Source organism: Scyliorhinus torazame, chromosome 11, assembly GCF_047496885.1.
Source record: "Scyliorhinus torazame isolate Kashiwa2021f chromosome 11, sScyTor2.1, whole genome shotgun sequence".
Lineage (NCBI taxonomy): Eukaryota > Metazoa > Chordata > Chondrichthyes > Carcharhiniformes > Scyliorhinidae > Scyliorhinus > Scyliorhinus torazame.
Genome location: NC_092717.1, coordinates 140,822,642 through 140,848,668, shown reverse-complemented (window position 1 = coordinate 140,848,668; position 26,027 = coordinate 140,822,642). Strand labels below are relative to the sequence as shown.

Sequence of the window (26,027 nt, the reverse complement as noted above, 5' to 3'; positions counted from 1 at the left end):
GAACAGTGCCCCCTACTCCTGGACCCACAAAAGGAAGCATCCTTTGTTGGTGACGTTGGTAGAGTTCGTGTGGAGAGAGGATATTGGCACTTTCTATGAACTGAAGGGCTTGTTTATGTGCTGAAGCAATTTAATAAAATAAACAATAAGGCTTAAAAAGGACGAGAGGCTTACAATGAGGTTAACATGCAACAATTGTAATTTTGTTGAAGAATTAGAGTCATTTAACCAAGTATTGTTGTGCCTGATGCTTACTTCTAACTATTTTCATCATGGATTAATCTTGAAGATCAAATGCTGGAAGTCAGGAACTTTGTTCAGGTGGTCAGATGGGCTGTGGTCACAATTGCAAAACTATTTCCCTCATGTCAACTAAATGATAAATATAATGCATTGTTTGGTAGCAAATGCACTTCAATAGAGAGCAACAGTGATGTTGTGTGGTAGAAAAGTACATAACTCCTTGCCCTATCCTTTTAGATAAAGGAGACGATGTGCATTTAAGATTCTATGAAACAGAAGTAAGGAAGAAAATATAAATTATTTTTTCAAACAGCTCAACATAAAAGTTACTTGTTTAGAAATTGTTGTACTGTTTTAATATCTTGATACTTTATATATCCATGTTACCTTTCCCATCCTTATTACCAGAAATCCCCCGCAAAGAAGCTAACCAATGCACTTAGCAAGTCCTTAAGCTGTGCTTCCACTCGTGAACCTTTGCACCCAGTGTTCCCTGACCAGCCTGAAAAACCACTAAACCTGGCCCACATTGTGTAAGTATATGTTGACCTTTTTGGCTTTAAGAATGAGTTTCTTATGTTCTATTTTGTGCTTTAGATTATTCTCTCAACAGCTTAACGGATGACATATTGGAGAACCGATATATTCTTCACAAGTAAAACTTGGTCAGATGCCAAATTTAGTAATAACGTCGCATCTGTGTTTCGTATTAGCATTCGAAATCTATGCTGTAAATTCCTGGTCAAGCATTAACTGCCCCGCCCCTCCTTTGTTTCTGAAACTGCACATCAATGGCCCCGATTTTGCAGTGGTAATGATGACAAAACTGCCAGCATTTACTGTCATTACTCCACTGCAGCTGACAAAAACATTTTTTGAGTCCGTGCATGTTGAAAAGCGTTGAAATCCATAAGTTGCTGTCAGTGATTCTACACTTCACCAGAGGGTGCATTATTCCAAAGTGTAATCAATAAAAAAATCTAAATTGACGAGAATATCCACTTTTGTACTGTGAATCCCGCTGTAAAAACCATGAAAAAGTTGCATCTTATTGATTGAGGTTTAATTGGGTTACACCTCAACCACGTCCTGCCTTTCCCATTTTAACGCCCCTTGCCCCCCAAAAGCGCCCCCCCCCCTCCCCCCCCCCTCGCTGACCTCTCAATCCTCTTTGAAGAAATGGATGAACTGTTTCCACTTCCGAGTGAATCCTTCAACCAACCCCCGCAGAGTGAACTTGATCATCTCTAACCGCAGGAATTCTGCCAGGTCGCTCACCCATATCCCTTCCTTTGGCGGCCCCGAGTCCCTCCAACATAACAAAATCCGTCTCCGGGCTATCATGGAGGCAAAGGCCAATACATAGGCCTCTCTCCCCCACTTGCACTCCCGGGTCTTCCAACACACCAAATATCGCCACCTCCTTTCTCAGGGACACCCACGCCCCCAGAACCTCGGACATAACATCCGGGAACCTCTGCCAGAACCCCCTCAATCTTGGAAATGCCTTGACTACTGAAGCTTGAAAGTTTTTTCAGCCATTTTTCAATTTTCCCCCAGCCAGTGCTGGACTTTCTTCTGACTTATTTTGAGATCCCCAGGCAATATTTCCCCGTCTAACGTTCAAGATTCACTGGACTTGGCAGAGCATTCTCAATGGGCATTCCATTGTTCGTCATTGTAATGAAGGAAGAGGATGAAGGACCATGTGGAAGAAAGGAGAGCAAGACATATGGGGGCAGTGCCTTTCAAGATATTGCTCCATTCCCCTTCCCCCTTCCTCCCTCCACCCTGCAAATAATTTGCATACTATCAGAGAATAACTGCTCCCTCTACTACATAGAGCTATGGCTATGTTAAAACTACCTGTCCAGTTCTGTCTATAGGTATGTGTCATGTCCACTCAACTTTTAAGCTGCCATGCCTTTTCAGGCAACCATGGTGGATCCCTGTTATATCAGCCAGGAAACCATGGGCACGATTCTCCGCTCCCGCGCCGGTTGGGAGAATCCCCTGGCGCGCCATTTTTCCCCGCGACGCCGGTCCGACGCCCTCCCGCGATTCACCCAAGTGGCGAGAACGGCCCCGTCGTGTTCTGCGCGGCGCAGGCCGGAGAATCGCCCGGGACACCCAAAATGGCGACTCTCCGCTACACCCGCTATTCTCCGGCCCGGATGGGCCTAGTGGCCTGCTCAAAACGCCGGCTTCCCGCTGGCGCCATCCAGACCTGGTCGCAGCCAGCGGGAACAGCACAGGAACGCTGGGGGGCGGCCTGTGGGTGGGCGAGGGGGGTTCTTTCACCTGGGTAGGACTCAAAAGGGGTCTGGCCCGCGATCGGTGCCCACCGATTGGCGGGCCGGCCTCTTTGAAGGAGGACCTCCTTTCCTCCGCGCCCCGCAAGATCCATCCGACATCTTGCAGGGCGGCCTCGGGGAGGACGGCAATCACGCATGCGCGGGTTGGCGTGGCTGGCGCCGGCCGACCCGTGCATGCGCGGGTGACGGCAGTTACGCCAGTTACACCAGTTCATTTAAGCGGCGCGTGCTGACGACGCTGCTTTCGCGACATGTCCCCCAAGTTTCTCGCGGCCCCGATCCTAGCCCATTTTCGGGCCCTGAATCGCTCGGGATCGGGGCCGTCACGACGGCGTTCACGACGGCGTGGGCACTTAGTCGCGGGAGCGGAGAATCGCGCTCCATGTGTGCATCAAGTAGCTGACACATTTACCAGACTTGTGAATCTTACCAGCAGGCAGAAAACAGCCTAGGTGTTAACAGATCACATTTATATTTTTCATGGCAACCTAAGGAGCTTCAAATGAAGCATGCTATTAAACAGCTTCCTTTTGACATGGAAGGAAATTTAAGACTTGCATTTATAGAGTGCTATTCACAATCCCAGGATGTCCCAGAGCACTTTACAGCCAGTAACGTCACTTTGAAGTGTATTTACTGTTGTAATATAGGCAAGTTATTGTTGTAAAATAGAAATCATAGCAGCCAATGTGGCCACGGCAAGCTCCCACAGACAGTAATGTGATAATGACCAGATATTCTCTCCTTTTTAGTGATGTCGATTGATGGGATAATATTGGCCAGGGTACCGGTGATAGCTCCCCTCCCCCTCTTCACAGTAGTGCTGTCGGGTCCTTTACATTCACCCAAGAGTACTGGCAGGGTCTCAGTTTAATGTCTCATCTGAAAGACAGCACCTCTGACAATGGCATGCTCTCTCAGTACTCTAGTGAGTGTCAGCCTAGACATTTTCAAAAGGGATTTTTGAAACCAAAACCTTCTGACTTGGAGCAACAGTGTTACCAACTGAGCTACAGCTGATAGAGTCAGAAAGTAGAATAATGTTTATCAATAAATTGTCAGAACTGTTGTTTAAATTTCAAAATAATGAATGCAAAAGACATGCTGAAGAACCTCGCTGGCCCTGAAAATTGATTTGACAAATGTGGAGTCTAATTTCCTCAAGAAAATTAATGTTAAATTATATTTCCTGTTTTCTACTTCCTGCTGTGCCATTGAATCATAGAATTCCTGCAGTGCAGAAGGAGGCCTTCAGCCAATCAAGTCTGCATCGACCCTCCGAAAGAGCACCCTACCTAGCCCCACTCCACCGCCCTATCCCCGCAATCCCTTAACCTAACCTACACATCTTTGGACACTAAGGGCAATTTTGGACACTCAGGGCAATTTAACATGGCCAATCCACCTAACCTGCACATCTTTGGACTGTGGGAGGAAACCGGAGCACCTGGAGGAAATCCGCGCAGGCACAGGGAGTATGTGAAAACTCCACTCAGGTAGTCACCCAAGGTCGGAATCGAACCTGGGTCCCTCGCGCTATGAGGCAGCGCTAACCACTGTGCCACCATGCCCCCCTCTGGGAGGATTCTTCAGCCTTATTGACTGAATTGTTTCTTTGCTGCTTGTCCTGTTCACAGACTCCGCAGTTCCCACATAGAAGACAAAAATTCAAACGAATGCCAGAAGACTAGAAATTTCCATTGACTGCCCGCTACCTGTTGGCAACTGTATATGAGGTGAACGGTGAAAGCCATTCCTTCACTGCTCACGGCACAATCCAGGACATTCGGTTTCAGAAAAATGCATGTGGGTGAAATGGAAAAGATATTTTAGTTAACTATTAAATCTATCACACTATGCAATTTAAGTTATAACTGTAACATAGGAAACTCATCCTTGCTCCACTCCCACACCTCTGAAGGGAATGTGTTCTTGAACATATATTGAATTTATAAATGAATAGCAGTTAATTCTACAGTTAATTACTTGTATGTTCTTACAATGTGCTTGTCTTTGTTGCTGCACAGAAATGACTATGGGTAAGTATTGTTTTTAACATTTATTTAAGTACTTTCTGGTATGATTAAAAACTATGAAATACAATAACCAGCAGTAGTCTAGAGTAAATAAATAACTAATCACTAATGAAACTAAACAAGACATAATGGCCGGAAATTTGCTGGGGCGATGGTGGTCCAGTCCATGGGCAGAAAAGTAAAGGGTGTTGTACCTTTTATGTGATCTTGATTGAAGTCTGAAGTGTTTGCTCCCCTTCATTTCTGAAAAGTGAGGGGGTATAAGGTCAGCTTCCATGAATATCAATGACACCCATTTCATAATGTCATTGAAATCACAGAATAGTTTAGCACATTAAGAAATCATCCTGCCCATTGTGCCTGTACTGGTTCTTTGACATTCTCTTTGATTAACTGATAAATTCTACTCATCTGTTCTTGCCCATATCCTGTAAGTTTCCCAGGTCTTTTTGGAATATTAATATTGATTCTGTTTTCATCACCTTTTTAGCCATTGTGCTCCAACTCACTGTTGGCAACTCTCACGTTAAATGTGTCCCCTTTAATTACCAACTCTTGGGCTGCTAGAAATGTGCTTTCCTTGTTTACTCTATAAACTGTTCATGATTTTGAACACTTCTTTCAAATCTCCTCAAACTTCTCTGGTCTAATACAGAACAATCCAGCTTCTCCAGCCTTTTCAAATAACTGGAGTACCTCTGGTAGACCTCTTTTGCAACCTCTCCAACATCCTGACATCCTAAAATTAGGTGCCTCGAATTGAACATAATACTCTCGCTGAGATCTAAATGGTGTTTTTATTAAAGGTTTAACATAACTTTCCCTTCTTGTTTTTGCTCAAGATCCCATATGCTTCTTTACAGCAGCTCAACTTGTCTTGCACCTTTATAGCCCTTTGTACAGTCTCTCTGTTTTTGCACCCCTTTAAATCTTTACCTTTTAGTTCATATTACCTCTTATTCTTCCTTCCAAAATATGTCACCTCACTCTTGCCTGTGTTAAATTCAATCTGCTGTGTGTCTGTTCATTTTACCAGTCTGCCCATGTCGCATAGAAGTTTGCTATCATTAGGAAAATAAAGGTAGTTTTAAGGAAATTAGATTTGTATTGGTAAACATTAGAAATAGTGTATAGTTTTTAAGTGTGTTTAATTTCATACTTCTGTGCCTGGAAGGGTATAACCTACAGTTAGATTCATGCTGGACAAAGGTGTTTGTATGTGTGGGGGTTGGTTAAATTTCAACTGTGTTCCTGTTGTACTTCGAGAGGGCTACGGTGTGAGGAATAAACCAGGCCATCAGAGGTAAATGGGTGTTTCTTAGCAGCTATGTACGAAGTCTTACAACACCAGGTTAAAGTCCAACAGGTTGTTTCGATGTCACTAGCTTTCGGAGCGCTGCTCCTTCCTCAGGTGAATGAAGAGGTCTGTTCCTGAAACACATATATAGACAAATTCAAAGATGCCAAACAATGCTAGGAATGCGAGCATTAGCAGGTGATTAAATCTTTACAGATCCAGAGTAGCAGCTATGGCCTTGGAATGTAGAGAAACTTTTCGTTTTAGTTTAGCTATCTTTTTTTGCAGTTGGAAATTGGGAGTGAGAGAGAAAGCAGCTCTCACAGTTGGTTTAGAAGGCTCGAGAGGGAACACTGTTCTTAGGTTTGCTGGAATAAAAGCCATGCCATGAAGAATGGGTAATGGTTAAGAATACAGATGCAGAGATCTGAGGAGCAGCTAGTTAAAACTAGAGAACAATTGAGAGAAGGTTCTCAGACGTCTAAGGTTAAAGGTACCAGAACAGACAACTGTTCAGTAAAGACAGACAGAGCTGGGAAGAAGGCTGACCTGCCAGAAAGATATCTGAAGTGATCTTCAGTATTTGTGAGACTTCAATTCAGCCTGTGGAATGCAACTTGAAATAACTATAGAAATTAGTGACTGGATCTCAGAGTTTGTGTAAAAGTAGTTAAGACAAAGGAAACCTAAAAGAGAGTGGTATAAAATCTTGGACTGGATTCGCTTTTAAAGGTGGAGCAGAAGTGTGGGTTAAAAGAGTCATTTGTAAAGGCTGGACTGTATTTCGGAGGGCAAACTGCTAAGACAAAGCATTATTATGAGAAGATTTTAACTCATGTTTTTGGGAGTGGAATTTGGAATATCTCACGTCATTAGCATCTGGGGAGATTCTGAGGAGAAATCCACAACACTAACTTGGTTCAGATTGGAATGCATATATTTGACCACAGTCATCTTATGTGCTTAAAAGAGACTAAGTATGTCAAAGAGACCATTGTATCTTAAGATGTACTTTGTAATCCTTGAAATCTGTGTATAATTGTTAAGATAAGGGGGGAGGATATCGGGCATGATATTCCGGCCTCGTTACATTCGCGCTCAAGCGAAACAAGGCCGGTGCATATTGGGAGAGGCCAAAAACGGGAACCATGCCAGGCGCCAAACAGTTTGCGATGCAAACGGCCCTCTCCCCTAAGCAAAATCCCCGAGGCGAGGAAACAATTATCACCACTTAAGCCCCGTACCTCAGCCGATGTCTTTGACACTGCCTCCTTCACCGGGGCAATCGCCTCCTCCACCCACTGCTTCACTACAGCCATCATCTCCCTCCACAGCACCTCCATATGCTTAGCAAACTGCCTCTCGAATTCTCCGGCCATCACCTTGGTCAGAGTTTCCACTGTGAGGGGAACGGCCCCATCCAGCGATCCAGCCTCCACCATCTTTCCTGCTACCGGGCTGTCCTGTTCACTCGACAGAGAGTTTTCACTCGTCCCCTTCTTCCCAGCAGTTTTCCTCTGGATCTTTGACATTCCCCACCTTCCTTATGTTTTCCTGCACCAGCTTGTTGAAAACTTGCCCCTGAAACTGAGCATTAAACTCCAAAAATCAGAGCCTCGAGCAGGAGCCACCCAACATGCAACTTCCACCTACATGCCGCTACCGGAAGACCCTCACATTAGAGAGGTTTAATGAAGGTGTTCAAAATTATGAAAGGTTATGATCGAGTAAATAAGGAAAAGCTGTAACAAGTGGCAGTAGGGTCTATAACTAGACAATAGAGATTTAAGGTGATTAGCAAAAGAACCAGTGGTTGGATGTTATGATCTGGAATACATTTCCTGAAATGATGGGCAAAGCAGGTTCGATAATAACTCTCAAATGACAAATATTTGAAGGGGAAAAAATTCCAAAGCTTTTTGGAAAAGGCAGGCATTGGGACTGATTGAATGGCTCTTTCTAAGAGACGGAGCCTACATGTTTGACTGAATAGCTTCCTCATGTGCTTTATAGTTCTATGATTCTACATGGCCTTTTAAAAGTACTGCAAAAAATAGCATGTAAATGCTCAGTGAAGTTCCTCTGTCCATCATTTTAACAGTTATGTTAAAGCACTTAAGTAGCAGACAAATGAGATCCATTTGACAGTTAATCCCTCGTATTGCACTGCATAATTTCAAGGTCAGTGTGCTTTTCTGTGGGTCATAAAATTATTCAGTCCTTCAGAATGAACGTTTGGGTGAAATCTATTAGAGTTTTCAGACTGAGAGTAAGAAACAACTGAACCTATTATGTCATATTAAATCACTTAGTTATGGGCAATTTTTAATTTGTCTTGCAGCGGATGGTACTTTGTAACTGTATCATTGAGCATTGTAAGTATCACAAATGTAGAATAAGATATAACTAAAACATTAATTATAAACTATGGTTCCTGTGCATTCTTAGGCCTTCAAGACCTCCTCCTAACATGAATGACTCAATGTTCTCCCATTCAGTAATAACCTCAGGAAGCCCCAGCCCAAACAAGAGGTAAGTCAGTTTGTTTTATGCATCCTTGAAAGGTAAACATAAAGTAAAAGCAGTTGTATTTTTTATGCAAGGAACATATTAATCAGCTCCCTTTGTATTAAGCACAGGTCACCAATACTCTTTGTAGTAAGCATATCTCAGTTGAAAGTGCATTACTTTATACACTTAATTAAAATAATTGTGCAAATTGTATGTGATCAGTTAGTACCATAAAAGGATAATCAACTTATCTGCGTAGAATTAGGATTTTTGAGAAACAGTAATAAAAATGCTAGCAAAATTTGCACAACAAAAATGTTGTAAAGTAACTTATGAGTAAAAAGAATGCATTTACAGGTTCTAAATTCATGCAAAAGTTTTTTTTGATTAAATATGTTCATGTGACCCCTATTTTGAATTTGACTTGATTCTTCACTCCAAAGGTGCTTGGACGTATAGTTTATTATTACAAATTAATTAACGTCACAAAACAATTTAACAACATTAATTTTATAAGCCAACTTCACTGAAGAAATTTCTATCGTTTTTTTCATTGAAACTGACTTCACAGTGGACATCTTTCAATTGAACATGTGAACTTGCAGACTCAGAATGTGTTGCAACTTTTTCTTGATAATTATCAAAGTTTTTCAATTCTCTTAATATTCTTGCCTTTGACACACATCCACTACTGAGAAAGTTAACAAGTTGACCTACTTCTCATGTTGTCACAGTGCTAAATGTACTCAGTCAGATAAGAGGTGGCAATTTCTTTTTTAAATTTCTTTCTTCCTATTATCCAGTCTTGAAGATCATTCTAAAGCTTGAGCTGGATTTTACACTGCCCTGCCGGTGGGTTTAAATGCTGGGGTTGGACAAGGGGCATGTAAAATCCAGCGGGTGGTATCCTGTTGCCTACCCACCTGTGAAATTTAAATGGATTGAGGGAAGGTGTGGGCGGCTTGTCTATCCTTGCGCTTATTGAGGCCCTTAAGTGGTGAATAAATTGCCACATGTGGGTCACATCCTGCCCTCACTGGTATTTTGCTCACAGCAGTGGGGAGGCCCACACTGTGCAGAATGCCTGACAGCTGGTATTAGGTATGGGAGAAACCAGCTTTGCTGGTCCACTGGATCCATTAGAGATAGCATCTCTCCCTCTCCCTCAAGCTTAGCCTCCCCTTAACCCTCCACCTCCTGCACCCCCCCCCCCCCCCCCTCCAACCAGCCTCTTAAACCCAGGCCCCAAATTCAGACCCCCCAACCCCTTAATCCTCACTGAGGTGCACAAACCCGGATTTATCTGGGCTTCTTGGTGTGGTGGGACTGTCTATAATCCCAGCACATCTGTCTTTTTGCCGTATTTCTTAAATATTTCTGACATTTATACTATTTACTGAAGTGGCAATTATATATTATTTATATCACAAGTCTACTTTTATTTCATGGGATGTGGACATTTCTAGCAAGACCACCATTTATTGCTCCTCTGTACTTACCCTGGAGAAGGTCTTCTAGAACTGCTGCAGTCCATGGTGAAGGTACTTACATTGTGCTATTACGAAGGGAGTTCCAAGATTTTGACCAAGCGCTGATTAGGAACAGTGATATATTTCCGAGTCACAATAGTGATTGATTTGATTGGAAACTTGGTGTTCCTGTGCACCTGCTGCCATTGTCTATCCAAGTGGCGGAGGTCACAGGTTTGGGCTGCACTCTTGAAGAAACCTTACAAAGGCTGCAGGGCATCTTGCATGTGGTACACTGTAACCACCGTGTTCCAGTGGTGGAGGTGGTGAATGGAGTGTCAGCCTGGATGGTGTTGAGCTCCTCTCGAGCGTCTTTGGAACTGCACTCATTCAGGCAAGTGGGGTGCATTCCATAATGTTGCTAACTTGTGCCTTGTGGATGGTGGAAAAACTTTGGGCAGTCAGGAGGTGAGGCACCCACCACAGAATATCATTCTCTGGCAAACACTTGTAACCACCGTATAGAGATTTGAAGTGGCTGCTCTGGCTCAGTTTATGGCCAGTATTGATGATGGAAGAGTTCACATTCAGTAATAACTTTGAATGTCAAATGGAGATGTTTAGACTCTGTTGTTAGAGATAGCTATTGTCTGGCACTTTTCTGGTGTGAATGTCACTTGACACCGATCAGCCCAAGTCTGATTGAGGGCGAGGACTGCTTCAGCCAATATTTTTACTTCTGACCTTATGATGGAGGGAAGGTTATTGACAACAGAGTTGAAGATGGATGGGCCCAGCACACTGCCTTGAGGAGCTCCTGAATCAATGTCTTGGGATTGAGAAGATTGGTCTCCAACAACCACAACTATTTTCCTTTGTGGTATATATAGTTACAATTACGGGATTTATAAGATTTTTTATGTTTTGGGCCTGTGCCTTTAATTCAAGGTAAAATGAAGGAGTGACCTGTTCTAAAGTCAACCTGACAGCAAGCCGTGGTGTTTTGATTGTTAGAGATTAAAGGGGGCCCAGATTGTTTTACTGGGAAGAAGTTGCAAGGTGTATATACTTGTAGACAATGACAACAGCCTATATGCTAACAGTGGATAGATTGTGAACCTCCAAAGCCCCCAGAAAAGTATGAAGAATGTTGGGTTATAAACAAGTGTGCTTTAAACTGTCCATTTATTTCCAATATAAAAAAGTTTGAGTCTCGAGGATAATCAGCATTTCTACTTGGATGTAAAGCCCGTGTGATTTACATTGCCTGCAAATTGGCTTTGAGAGAGGAAGGGTCTAAGATATCAATGAAAATTCACAGACAAGGTGAGTCTGCTGGGAGAAGTTGAGCAGCTATAGGCAGTAAGATGCTGTGTTTCACCATACAGGAATGTGGATGGAAGTTCGCACTCCAATTGAAAGGACTGAATTCATGAGGAGTTAAAGCGAGGCTGGAAGATTGGCTTAGCTTGTACTAGAGGAAGAATCTCCGGCGGGGGGGACACATCTCCCTGTGAAAGACAATTCTGAAATTAAAACTTCCCAGGCTGAGAATGGAAAACTACAGAAGTAAACCCTTGGGAGCTAAGAATCCCTTTGAATTGGTTCCAGGAGAATTGAATACCTACTTAAGGGACAATGTGAAGTATATCTGTATAGTGTGTTTTTGATTGTGCTAAAATAAAAGAAGGAATATCCTGCATTGTGATTTAAAGTATAAGTTAACTATATAGTGTTTAATCAATGGTGCTTTTAGTTATTTGTTACATGTTTTAGAACATGAAATTTCGTGGTGTCAACCTTTCAGTTAATAACTGGATGTTCAAATTTCTTTTTAAAATTAATTGGACTTGATGGAGATCATAACAATATGACTATAGCCAGTGGAGATTTTCCTACCAATCCCCATTGACTTCATCATATTAGGGCTTCTTGGTGCCACAATTGGTCAAATTAGGCTTTGAGGTCAAGGTCAGTCACTCTCACCTCACCTCTGGAATTCAGCACTTTTGCCCAAGTTTGGACCATGGCTTTAAGAGGTTTGGAGATACGTGACTCCAGCAGAGCCCAGATTTGTATTGATGTGCAGGTTACTGGTGATGTCACTTGATCGTATTGTCAGTGACTCACTTTTCTGATGATTGAGAGTATGCTGATGGGTAGTATTAGCCTGATTGAATTTGGAAAGGCCATATCTGAGCAATTTTGCACTTTTCGCATTGATGTCCGTGGTGGAGCTGTACTGGATGATTTGGCTAGAGGCATAGCCAGATCTGGAGCACAAGTTTACAGCATTTCAGCTGGGAATTTGTTAGAATCCATAGCCTTTTTGATGTACAAAATGTATTCGTTTTTTTTTAATATCAAAGTGGAATGAATCAAATTGACTTAGAAGAAGGTAGAGTTGGATAATCCACTCAGCACTTCTGGCCACATACAGTTGCAAATTCTTCAGACTTGTCTTTGGCACTCGTGCTGGGCTCTGTCGTTGTTGAGGGTCGAGATGTTCATGGAGGCTTTTCCTCCTGATAGTTGTTCAATTGTCCATCATTCATGACCAGTTGTGGCAGATCTGCGGAGTTTTGATCTGCTCCATTATTTGTGGGATTGCTTGCATCCACCTGCGGAATGCTGCTTCTGCCTTTTTGCATGCATGTTGTAGCTTTACCAGGTTGGTACCTTGTTTTTACATGCTGCTCCTAGCATGTTCTTTGCTCCTTGTTGAACCAGCTTTAAGCTCCAGGTTTGATTGCAATGGTCTGAGGGATATGCTGCGTCATGCATTTACAGATTTTTTTTGTTGAATGTAATTTAATTGCTGCTGTTGGCTTACAGCATCTGATGCATGTCCAGTTTTGAGCTTATGACCTGTTCTGAATCATTGAACACATTAGTAGTATAACACAACACAATATAGGGTGTCATGTGTGTAAAGATAGAGATAGGAGGTCATCTCCACAAGGTGATTGCTCCAGTGAATATTCTTATTGATGCATCTTTAACTGGTAAATGGGAAATGATGTTGCCAAGCAGCAGATACATGGGAACACCACCACCTGGAGGTTCCCTTCCAAGTCACTCACCATCCTGACTTGGAAATATTTTGCCGCTCCTTCACTGTCGCTGGGTCAAAATCCTGGAACTCCCTAATCGCACAGTAGGTGTACCTACACCACATGGACTGCAGCGGTTCAAAAATGCAGCTCACCACCACCTTCTCAAGGGCAATTAGGGATGGAAACAAATGTTAGCCTCGCCAGCAAAGCCCACAACCCGTAAAAAGTGAATTAAAAATATATATATATATTTCTCACTATATTCCCCCAGCACAGTCTGGCAGATATGTTCCTTAGAATTTGTCCAGCTCAATCAGTAGTTGTGCTACTGAGCCACTGTTGGTGGTTGACATTGAAGTCCACCACGCAGAGTATATTTTTTGTCGTTGCCACCTTCCGTGCTTCTTCCAGGCATGTACAGCATGGAGAGTACTGATTCATCAGATGAGGGATGGTAGTAGGTTTAACCAGCAGGAGTTTTCCTTGACCATTTTTGATCTGCTGCCCTGAAACTTCAAGGGGCCTGAAGTCAATTTGGAACTCACAGGGCTAGTCCTCCTAAATGTTTATCATTGTGCCGCCACCTCTAGATAGAACATAGAACAATACAGCGCAGTACAGACCATTCGGCCCACGATGTTGCACCGAAACAAAAGCCATCTAACCTACACTATGTCATTATCATCCATATGTTTATCCAATAAACTTTTAAATGCCCTCTGGTGGGGCTGTCCTGTTTTGGCACGTGACATCTCTGGAATGGTGATGGAGGAGTCCGGGACTTTGGTTGAAAGGCATGATTCTATGAGTGTGTCTATGTCAATATTGATTAGACTTGGGACAGCTTTCTCATTTTTTGGCATAGGACCCAGATGTTAATAAAGTGAAGTTTGCAGGGTTAACTGGGTTATGCTAAGTCCGATGTCCAGGTTGATTCCAGGGTGGCCTGTCCAGTATTATTCTTAATGTACTTTGTTGTGGCTATTTAATATAACTGAGTGAAAAAAACATTTAAAAGCAACCAAGAGTCAACCATATTGCTTTGGGTCAACAGTCACACATACACCAGGCCTGGAAAGGAAACCAGCGGAATATAAACCAGTTGTATTTTTAACAACAAACAACTTAATAACAACTTTTTATTTCAGATGTATTTAATTAACTGAATTTAAGTTTCCTGACTACCATGGTGGGATTTGAACTCATGTCTGCAGAACATTAGGCAAAGCTCTGGATTTCTAGTCCAGTACCATAATTGCTACCATACCTACCATTGCATTTTGCACAAAAGATATTCAATTTAACGTCCCTTTATTCTCCTAACTTCCTAATGTATAACGTGTCTCTCTTGGTAATTTGAACCCTTTCCCATGGTGAGCAATTTGCACAATTTGCTTTTGGACATTTGCATTATAATCCAGTATGTTTCACCACCTTGCCACTCTATATACTTTATTTTAGTTAATTCAATTTTAAATCAATAAAGTTTCAAAGCACTTGATTGAATTGCATGATTGCTACACTGTCCAATATCTGATCCAGCTTACTTGTTGCAATGCTCTTTCTACAGCAGAGCCGCAAATGTGAAATCATTGCCCTTAAATTTAAATTCCTTTATGGTCTCAGTCCTCTAGCGCTACAACTCTCCCTATCCTATGTTTCTCTGAATCCAGCTTTTATGCACCTCCCCACCCTTTGTTCTACCATTGCCATTTGTTCCTTTCTGCTGCCTAGGCACAATGATTTGGCATTTTCTCCTTAAACTCCTCCACCTCTTGACCTCCCTATGCTCCTTTAACATCCTCATTAAAGCCACCTCTTTAATCAGGATTTTGGTAATGCCTCCTAATAGATTTATCTTGAGTTCAGCAACCACTTTTCGAATGCTTCTTGTGTTTTTCTATGTTAATATTACTTTGGAAATGCAAACTATTGTTTTTCATTACTCATTCTATCTGTGGGTATTTATTGACCTACTTGTCACATTGATGGAAATTGTTAATTATGTAGCTAGGAACACATTGAGAATTAAATTATCACTTTCTCCACACAGTAGACCTAATTGGTTAATTCTCAATTTTAATTGCAGTTAACCTATGTCATTATTAAACAGATTATAGGTCATACAGAAAATATGTAAATCAAAAATTAGCCAGGGTTATGAATACCTCTTTATTTAAACCTGCCCTATTAGGAATTTTTGCACAACAGGAACAGAGTAAGCAAAAATGTTTCAAAAATCATAGAGGAAGCAATCTCATACTGTCCTCATCCATTTTAATAATTTTTGGAAAATATTTTACTAAAGGGCTTGAAGGCAACTGGGCCAATAAAAGAAAAGAATGTGCCAGGAGAGCAGAGAGAAAGCCTGTTAATGCATCTGCAATTAGTTCAAATTTGTTTATTGTGGTCTTGCTTAGTTTATGAAGTGGAGCTTATGGTTGGAAAAGTAATGTGTAGCTGTGCTGTTGCTCAGACTTGTTATTTCAAAGAATATTTTACATAAAGCATTTTTACATTATAGCTATGGATTGTTTCTTTAAAAAAGTATTAAGCTAATGTTGCAAAGTTAAAGTACTGCATGTTTAAAAATAAGTGATCAAGTGTTGGGAGATACACTGTTTAGTTAGCGAGGCAAAGAACATTGAAATGTTCTTTATTCTTCAAAGTAACATGCAAATTTCATGACCACAGCACATTTTGAAGCTCTTTCAGTGGACACCAAGGCCTGGATTTTTGCTAGGAAGCAAATTCTGTGTTGGGGTTTAGGGGTAGTGGGGGAGGACAATGGATGTGGGAAATTCTGTTGTGATGTCTGGAAACCCAGAAGGTCCTGCAGAATATAACTGCAAGACTCCTTTGAAATGCAGTTCCTGTTCACGGATTGTCTGATTGACAGTGTGAAGGCATTTTCAGGGGGTAGACCTGCTTCACAAAGCTGAAGTCTCAGAGGTGCAGTGGGGGAGTCAAAAAGATCATGGCTGGGAATGGAATTTGAATCATAGTGGGGTGATGATAAAGGATTGCATGGTGTACAAGGGTAAGGGGTGGTAACGGTGGTCAGGGGAAAGCAGTGAGAGTTTGATTGTCAGGTGGGGGAGGTTTGATGATACTAGATAGCTTGTTAGACCAGGAATGAATGATGTTGCTCTTGACCCACAAGCAGTGCTGTCAAGGCACCTATCTCCTTTATTCGGCCTTTCTTATCTTCTTTAATTTGCTGGGTTTCCTGGGCCTGAGAAACCTGGCATCCTATGGTTAAAATGGAACAACAGTTAAAACAAGACAGGCAGCTTCCTTATAATATTAAATGACCAACCTCCATCGTGTAGGTAGTTTGGTCATCCACCCCTTGCCCGTCTCTGTTAAAACTGGAAGTGGGTGGTTTCAAGGCAGGTTCAGTTCTTGCTCCTGATCTTCAGCATTTTGATCTCTGCCCCAACCCCAGCTCACCCCTTTTTGGGTAATTACAATTCAGCCCTCAACGTCACAATGCTATTGGCTGTAAAGAACTTTATACATAACATCATGATGTGCATGCTGTCAGAATAGAGAAAAAAATCAAGCTGATTTGAAGAAGGGGAGATCCAAACTGCTGCACGTAGAGGAACAGATGGGTTCATGGCTTATTCTAATGTTTTCTATTTGCTGCACAAATTCTGATGAGCAATAATACTCTATTGAATGTTTTTCATTATGATAAAAATGTGGATGATATTTATTTATAATATATGGATTTATTTAACTACCTTTATGTAAAACCTAATCTGTCCTCTATTTACTATCAATGACAGTGGTCATTGAGTTGCTGAAACTGTGATAATGACTCATTGGGCAGATTGATTAAGGAGATTCATATAAAATGTATGATTCCCCGTGGACCTGTTGCTGATGCATTTAACTTCATATACACAGAACTTTCTGGTTGCCTCTGGAAACTAGCATTTTCTTCTTAGACTAATGAATGCTTAGAGAAAGAAAAAATAAAAAGAAACAAGGTTAAATATTAATTTGGAACCTTTTGATTTTCACATCATGAAATGAATCTGCTCTGTATGCCATGCTTTTCTTGACAGCAATATTTAACTTCTTTGTTAATTCTGCGTGAGGGATTTAAGTGTAATGGAATTCCTGATTACTGGTCCCAGTTTCATTTTCTGTTAAATCTCAATTTGTCCAATGGGAGTTGCAATTCTGCACTTTATCCAGATTTTCATCTTTGAGATGGGAATTGCAAGTTTAGCCATATACCAATGTCACAATCCCACTTTCTGCCTGGCAGTGCCTGCCCATGCTATGTTCCTCATGGGGTGGCAGGAAGAGTCTACACAGGTGGCACAGTGGTTAGCACTGCTGCCTCACAGCCCCAGGGACCGGAGTTCGATTCCGACCTTGGGTGACTGCCTGCGTGGAGTTTGTACGTTTTCCCCATGTCTGTGTGGGTTTCCTCCAGATGCTCTAGTTTCCTCCATCAGTCCAAAGATGTGCTGGTTAGGTGGATTAACCATGCTAAATTGCCCGTCAGTGTCCAAAGATGTGCAGCTAAACGGGGATTCTGGGGATAGGGCAGAGGAGTAGGCCTAGGAAGGGTGCTCTTTCGGAGGGTTGGTGCAGACTCGAGTGTCCGAATGGCTGCCTCCTGCGCTGTGGGATTGTGTGAGGGCCGCCGTCTCTGGAAGCAGGCCCAAGGTGGGAGCAGAAGCAGATGGGAGCCAAACTGTGCAGGTTAGAAGGCCCACCTCCGTTGACTGGGACATCGGCCCAGTTTTCTTTTGTAAAATATTTTTATTCTCCATTTTCACATTTTCTTCAAAATTTACACCCCACCAACAAGCAGTAAACGGTAACAAATAAAAAGTCAATTCACTTATCAACAACAACAATCCCATCCTCCCACCACCCCAAACAACGACCCATCTGACAATATAAGCATCAAATAAAACAAACCCTCCCACGGTGGGACAAACAAAGGAGAAAAAAAAAGAATCAGGAATCGCCTATGGTCACTGTTGACCTATAGAGTTGTCGTCCGTTCCCCTCCCCCTAACATTTAATGCCATCCAATCCCCGAAAGAGTACCGTAAATTACACCCACGCATTGCAAGCCCTTCCCTCCCCCCATCCCCTCCACTTCCTCTTACAAAACTCCTCCCCCCAAACTCTGTTGCTTCCCCCCAACTTTCCACCCCGGCTAGACTCATCGGAACCTGTTCTGCCGGGTTCTGATGGCCGCAGCCCCTCCCCCCACTTCACTCCCGTTCACTGGCTGGCTTAAACCGGCCAGCGTGGAGGCCCCAACCCGGGTATCTTTCCCCCTTGCCCAGTCCCAGGAAAACCAAGAAATCCCCTTTAGCACACAAACCCCGCATACACACCTAAGCCCCAAAGAACCATCATTGCAAGCGAAAGTCCCATCTCTTCCCTTGTCCAAGTATATACAACGTTAGCTCATTTAGCACATACACCAGCCACAGTGAAAAAGATAGTTACATGAGGCTACATCGGTACATGACCACTTCTCAATTCAGCCACAGTCCTTCTGCCTTTGCAAACTCCTCCGCTGCTTCTGCCGTCCCGAAATAAAAGTCCTTGGATTTGTAGGTCACCCTCAACTTAGCTGGGTATACTATGCCTCACTGCACCTTACTGATGTACAATGCCTTCGTCACCCGGCTGAAGGCAGCCCGCCTCCTCGCCAGCTCCACCGTAAAGTCCTGATATATGCGTACACCACTGCACCACCCGCTTCTGCTTTGCCCAGCACAGGACCTTCTCCTTCACATTGTACCTACGAAAACACAAAGTTACTACTCTTGGCGGCTCTCTCTCCTTTGGTACAGGCCTCCATGACTGATGAGCCCGATCCAGTTCATATCGGGAGGGATCATCCCCCTCCCCCAATAGCTCCGCCAACATCGTGCAAAATACTCAGTCGGCTTCGGGCCTTCCACTCCTTCGGGAAGACCCACAATCCTCAGATTCTGTCGTCTGGATCTGTTTTCCAGGTCATCCATTTTGGCTCGCAGACCCTTGTTGATCTCTATCACCTTCCGCATCTCCTTCCCCATCGAGATAAGTTGATCACTGTGCTGCAATAATGTCTCTTCCACTTTCTTCAGCGCCTCGCCTTGCTCCCACACCTCCGCCACTGCGCTCAATACCTCTGCCCTCACCGGGGCAATCGCCTCCTCAACCAGCACTTTCAATACCGCCCCCATCTCCTTCTTCATCGCCTCCATGTGCTTTATGAACTGCCTTTCGAGTTCCGCGGCCATCACCTTAGTCATTTCTTCAGCCGTGGGCAATGCGGCCTCCCTTGGTGCCCCAGCCTCCACTTTTCTTGCTGTCCCCGCGGTGACTTTTCCACTCCCCGACGGACTTTCAGCTGCATTTTCACGGCCGTTTTTTAACTTGTTTTTGAAATTTCCCTTCACTGTGCCTTCTCCCTGCTTTTTCGGCGTCTGTTGCCCCTGGGACCAGGCGTTAAACCCCGAAAATGCCGTTCCCAAACGGGAGCCCTCCAATGTGCGGCTGCCTCCCGCCCGCCATCCTCGGAAGTCCCACATCGGCCCAGTTTTGACATGAGTGTTACAATAACCTTGTCTTCACTCATTTGTTCTGGTGGGGAGGGGAGGCTGGTGGGTTACTGCTTCAGTGAATCCAGGAGCTTGTTGCCAAGCATCCACATTGTCCTTGTCTGAACTAATTTAATTATCAGTTAAAAGCCAAGTGGCATTTTATACTCAATATCCAAACTATCTGAAAATGAATACATGTAACTTTGTTTAATACGTTTCTTTGTCATGAGAGCATTTTATCTGCATTCTATAAAGTAATCCAATTTTCTCATTTGAAGCATACCGATTTCACCAAGCCATTATTTGTTAGTATCTTTATAAAAACATTTCTACATCACACAGACTGGGTTTCTGTGACAAGTGTAAAATTCCCATCTCGATGGAATTAATGTTTTGTATAAATTGTACTGAAACCATGGCATGAATCTATTTGCATGTCAGCTCGAAGGCAATTCTTAAATAAATTAACAAAAGGGCTCATTTGGATTCTGGAGAACTATATTTATACAACAGCACAGTCTCATCACGGTATTTCCCCAAATATTATTTTTGGCTAGCACTTGTCCTAAACCAAGTTATTTTACCCTCATAAAGATGGCTCGTGTGCTGTATAAAATATAGGTGATACTGCATGGATGGAAGTCAGACATCCAAATGAGGAGGTCAGAAAACAGAACACCAAGACTGAATTTCTGTTTTGTAATTCACGAACATCCTTCCATTATTTTACTATTATTTCTTATTATTGTTGGCTATGTCTTCCTCCAATTGATAATATTATTAAAAATAGTAATTGTGTCTGTAAAGTAAGGATTTAATACAGAGTCACAGAATCATTCCAGCACTCAAGGAGGCTATTCAGCCCATCAAGTCTATGTTGACTTTTTTACTATTATTTTTCCTTTTCCTTCAATTAGATGACGTAGATCCTGGCAGAATTCACTACCCCAAAATATAACATACTTAGGTCACTCTGCAGTAGTTTAAACACTGATTTGTTCTTTAAAAAATGAAATTTATTCTTTTGGAACTGCTTTGCCGATATTTTGCATGATATTTGACTTTTAAGGTTTGCACCCAGTCACAAAGTATTTAATATCATTTTAGTCAAGATGTGATTTTAGTTTTTTCTCTTACGCTTAATATAAGAATGCAAATGGATAACTTTAGATTTTTTTTTGCATGTTATTTGCTGGAACAAAGATTTTCAGGTTTTTGCCCAATTTGGTTGCCCATATGGATGTGAATTCAGCATGTTTACTAGGTTGCTACAGGTCTTGGCTTAAGTACATTTTCCACATTGGGTAAAGTCTCAGAAGAATATGCTAATTTAAGCTTTGTTTAAGTTGGATATTTAGTTTAAGCATCCTTGCTTAAGTATTACCAAATGGAAATATCAAGTTATATGTCTGACAAATATAATTTATGCAGATGTTTAAAACTGCTCTTGTATTTTGTTGAGCTTTTCTGATATCTTGACATTATATAAGCAGACAGACCATTTCACTTTGGACCCTTAGGACTCACAAAGTTTTACAACAACTGTGAAAATATTAAGGATTTCTTTAATGGGTGTATTTTCTGGAATTAAAGTCCATATCCCACATCGTCCAGTCTGTGAAATAAACTGTTTTCTGATTTCTAAATCAGTTATCCTTTATCCTTGGTTTAATTTATTCAGGTTACTAGATGGGGTAAATGATGAACATATTATCATTCAGCAGTATGTAAATGAGCTTTCGAACAACTTACGGTCAGTAATGAAGACTAAACTTTGATCTTATGGAATAGAATCTGATACTGAGTCAACTGCTTTGTAGAATGTATTTAGTCCATTTAGATTGCAATAGTACTGGTTCTGTGATGAGTTTAACAATTAATATGTGAGTATCCTTTTTGTTGACATGAGTTATAATTACTTTTAGCGAATCTAACAAATGTGGAAAAGGAATACCTTGTCAAACTCACACATGGGTTTGTAGTAATGTTTAAAGAATTAACATTGCTAAGTCGTTACTGCCCAGAAGAATGTTCGCTGCCTCTATTGTGCAGAGTGTAAGTGATAAAGCTTAGCTTTGTTGCTTATCTCAGTGGCAAGTCTGTTAACCGATGGGTTACAACTTTGATGTTTAATAGATTCAACATCAGTTTACAAAGCTTTTGTATTATTTTGTTACCTCAAAAAGGAAACTTTCAGTATTAATAGGTTGTATGTGTACTAATGTTTAAACCTTTACACTCTGCTCCTTGCTTATTAGTTTAGTTAACATTCTTTCCACACTTAGAAATTAATAAGAAGATGATACACTCACTGTAGGAACTGCAGAATACACTATTGTTAATATTGGTACATAAGGGAAACATTGACAACAAGGGAAAGGCAAAAACCTCTAAATATTTATCTGATTGTATGCTTTGTGAATTAGTCTGTCTGTATTTGTAAGTAAATTATAAAGATCGATCATGTGGCTGAAGCAAGATTGAATCCCTACACAAGATTACCTTACTTGTCTGAACAAGTGATGAAAAGTGTTTCTTGGGCATGTTAGAGATGGAATCAAAAATAATGGAACCCAGTGGTTACCTTCCAATCATGTTGTATCTGTAGTTTTTGAATATGCATAAATGTGTAGCTTTGATTTTAAAAATGGCAGTTACTTGTCTGGGATGTGGAAATGAATATTGATTATTTACAGCTGACACAATGGTAATTAATAATCATACCAGGAAAATAAATAAAATATAAAATTACACCTTTAAGAGAGTAAGAAACCAAAGTTCCTGGGTGCGGAGGATGAATTTTGACTCAACCACACGATCTGGGCCAGAATCCAAACTGAACAGGCTTCCACTCTATTTCCACTCCATCCTAAATTTCAGTTGGACGGATGGAAAAAGAATAGTTTCACCCACTCCACTTTATCTAAGCTTAGACCTTGGGAGTGTGTCCAGACATATTTTCAAGCTACTCCACATATTCTTCCATTGTGCCCTCCAGTAGGCCCACAGGACTTGTAGCTCTTTTAATTGATCCTTTCGGAAAATAAGGAGCATTGCAAAATATCATAATTCTTTGCTGGATCTCGGTGTCCATAGTAGGGGTAAAAGGTGCCGTTTCTTGAGGTGGGGCTCTGTTGTACCTCTGATAAAACTTCATTCTGAAAATCCCATTAGGGTTGTACAGGTAAACAAGTCCTTTCCTTCAGAAGTAAATCAGAGTATCAAGCGTTCGCAGATTTCAGTTCTTCGTTCCAACCTCCATTTTGAACTGTTATTCTGAAATGTTTTTCTTTAAATGAAAAGGAGATAATTATGCTATACTGGTGTGAACTTAATAAATTATACCATTTTAGTTATTTACAAAATGAGAAAGAAACTCCCCCAAGGGATTAAGTTATTACATATTGTACTAACTTGGCCAAGGTCAGTCTTCTATCAATAATCCCCTTTATTAAACTAACAAAAAGGGCTGCTACCATGCTTCACAACACTTGTATCCCAGACTGGAGACCTATGGAGATGCCGGTCCAAGGTTTTAACATCCCACCGTGCATCTCCTATTGGGTGAGCCTCCTCCCGCTCAACAGGGGAATTCGTATTCCTCGAAGCTCATGGGGAGATCTGTTGCCAATCCTATTTCCCTCATGGTCATCATAACATCCTTCCCCCCACTTAAGTCTGTTTACCCCTTAGTACTCCCGCAACAAGGAGGTCTCTTCCGCCTCTTTGCAACTGGTCTGATAAGGGTGGAACGAGATCTGGTAGTGTGAACCGGATTGGTGACCTTTGCTTCCGGAGGTAGCGCCGAAGTGTTACCAATGCGGATTCCACCTCGTTGTTTGCGACCGACAGATCATCTGATTCCTCTGCTTCCACCTTGGAAACTAAAGTGAAGCAACCATTTGAAGACCTTCAGATAGTATAAGAAAGTGTTCTCATAGGAGCCGGAATCTGCTTTGTAATGCAAGTATCAGTTTAGGCCTTGCTTGTTTAAGCTGGAATGAGAGCTGTATGTGTTTTTTCTTGTTGGCTAATGGGAAATTGAATAGTGTATGTGTAAGTGGTTCTTTTCGAGTTTGAAGTTAAAAGTTTAAGATTGCAGTTATAATAAAGTTTTGTTTTAAAATAACCAAGTCCTATTTCTTCATGCAATCAGTTCTGGCACAAATCAATCTTTCCACACAGTCTTAAAAAATAAAATATTGAGATTTTTGGTCCCGTATCCTAGCCACTGTTGGGGCTGGTCAGAGATCATAATACTTATAAAGTTAACAAACAGGTTACCTGCTTAGCTGTGTAGATACTTTTAGAGAGAAGATCCAGTACACAGTCAGACTCAAATCCTCCGGCAAATTGTTGTTCAACTTAAAATCTTATAACAGTCTGCAAAACTACAGACAGACCTGGCTCCTCCCACTAATTACATCACCTGTATCTCACTATGTTCCATGACCTGCTTAGCTAGGATTAAATACAGTCCTTCAAATTATCTACACTCCAGGGAACCATCCAAAATATATAAACACTATTCCATTAGCCCTTTATCTGTTACCAAGTAAGTGGTTGGAATGAATGATTACTTTACTCTTTTACAGCACCTTAGTTCCAGCAATCAAGTGGTTGGAATGAATGATTACTTCGCTGTTTTACAACATCTTAATCAAAGCTTTTTAAAATAAATTTAGAGTATGCAATTCATTTTTTTTCCAATTCAGGGGCAATTTAGCATGGCCAATTCACCTACTCTGCTCATCTTTTTGGGTTGTGGGAGTGAGACCCACATTGAGATGGGGAGAATATGCAAACTCCACATGAAATCTAACCCGGGTTCTCGGCGCCATAAGGCAGCAGTGCTAACCACTCCACCACCGTGCTGCTTAATTACAGCTTTAGTAGACATACTGCCTGTATTTTTTTTAAATCAGGGTTTTAATAACATTATTGGCACAAATATAAAATATAATATATAACCATTTCTACATTCATCACATTCCAATCTGACTCCGGGTACCCAACTGGAGCCATCTCAGAAGTTCCTCACATAGACTAGGTTCCCTGTTTTGAATATGACGGACCTCACAGAATCATAATTTATTTTCTGATTCTCTTGTTGGAACTCCACCCTCCCCGCCAGGTTTTTGAACAGTAGGCTTAATCTCGTGCGAAGCTGCCATCCCATTAACAGTTCCGCTGAGACGATTCCTGTCATTGTGTGAGGAATGGTCCTAATCAAATAAAAACCGTGCCCATTTGGTGTCATTGGATGCTGCCAGTTGCTTTTTCATGCTGATTTTAACGATCTGCACCACCCGTTCTGGCTGTCCATTGGCTGAGGGGTGATATGGTGCTGTTCTAAAAGTCTGATATCATTTGATTTCATGAAGGCCTGCAACCCTCCACTGGTGAAAACTGTGACATTGTCAGAAGACAGAACTTCTGGTATGCCATGCGTGCAAAAACTCTCATAGTTTCTCGATCGTAGTGTGTGAGGTCATGGAGCCCATGCGGTGTACTTCGAACCATTTGGAGTGCGAATCCATCAGGAGCAGAAACATAGAGCCCAGAAAAGGCCTGGCAAAGTCTACATACACTTGCACCCATGGCCTACGTGGCCACTCTCATGGGTGTAGGGAGGCCGATGGAAGGACTTTCTGATCTTCCTGTAATAAATTGCACTGCTTCACTAAGTCAGTGATGTCTGAGCCAACAGACATAGCTCCTGCTGATCAGTTCCATTTTAGAGAGCCCAGGTTGGCCAGTATGTAGCTCCAGAAGGTTAACTACCCAAGATCTCCAAAGAATTATATCGTCCTCAACACTAAGTTCATCTTTCTTGGTCAAGTAAGGTTTCATGTGGGAGGGTTGTCCTCGGACTGCACCGTTCAGGATCATGTGCTTCAATTTTGACAGTGTTGGATCCTTTTGTGTCCACATCTTGATTTGCTTTGCAGACACTGGTTATGTCTCTAAGAAATTCATGGTCATTGTGACCTCTTCCAACACCAGCAAGGGAGCTGGGCTGGTGGGCAGCGGCAGGAGGTGACTCAAGGCATCAGCATTAGCTATTCTTATTCCAGGGCGGTGCTCTAGGGAATATTCATAAGCTGCAAGCAACAGGGACATCGCTGTATCCGGTCTGAGGCAATAGGAGGGATTGCTTCATTCTCCTTAAAAAATTCACAATAAGGGCTTGTGGTCGGTCACTGTCACAAAACATCTGTCATAGATGTACTGGTACAGTCCTTTTACACCAAACACAACCGGCAAAACCCTCCTCCTTGATTTGAGAGTATCTCTGATCCGGAGACTGCAGCACTTGGGCGGGGATGGTTGGGGAGGGGGGGGGGGGGTGGCGATCATGCCTGGGTACTGTCTCCTGGCACTACCCTGGAGAGATGGGGGGGGGGGGGGGCGGATCTAGGGTTAACTGGTTTGGTCACTGTGCAGTGGTGGCCTTTAAAAATGGCGCTCCTGTTCCTCACATTTCTAAGTTGCTGGCGGGGCAGATGAATCTGAGGCTGC

At 42.1% G+C, this 26,027-nt stretch overlaps 1 protein-coding gene across 21 annotated transcripts in view; it reads left to right on the top strand.

Annotated features, from left to right (window-relative positions):
• dtna (dystrobrevin, alpha) overlaps positions 1 to 26,027 on the top strand; it is a 513,111-nt gene that overhangs the window by 379,306 nt on the left and 107,778 nt on the right. For 11 of the 21 annotated variants that reach the window (XM_072467819.1, XM_072467814.1, XM_072467818.1 and 8 more), the window contains 3 exons: positions 652 to 776; positions 8,340 to 8,423; positions 21,187 to 21,258. In XM_072467819.1, coding sequence (XP_072323920.1) covers positions 652 to 776; positions 8,340 to 8,423; positions 21,187 to 21,258 — 281 coding nt within the window. Of the gene's footprint in view, positions 1 to 651; positions 777 to 8,339; positions 8,424 to 11,259; positions 21,152 to 21,186; positions 21,259 to 26,027 lie in introns of those variants that run through there. The other 10 variants (XM_072467822.1, XM_072467823.1, XM_072467826.1 and 7 more) reach the window with 2 other exon arrangements.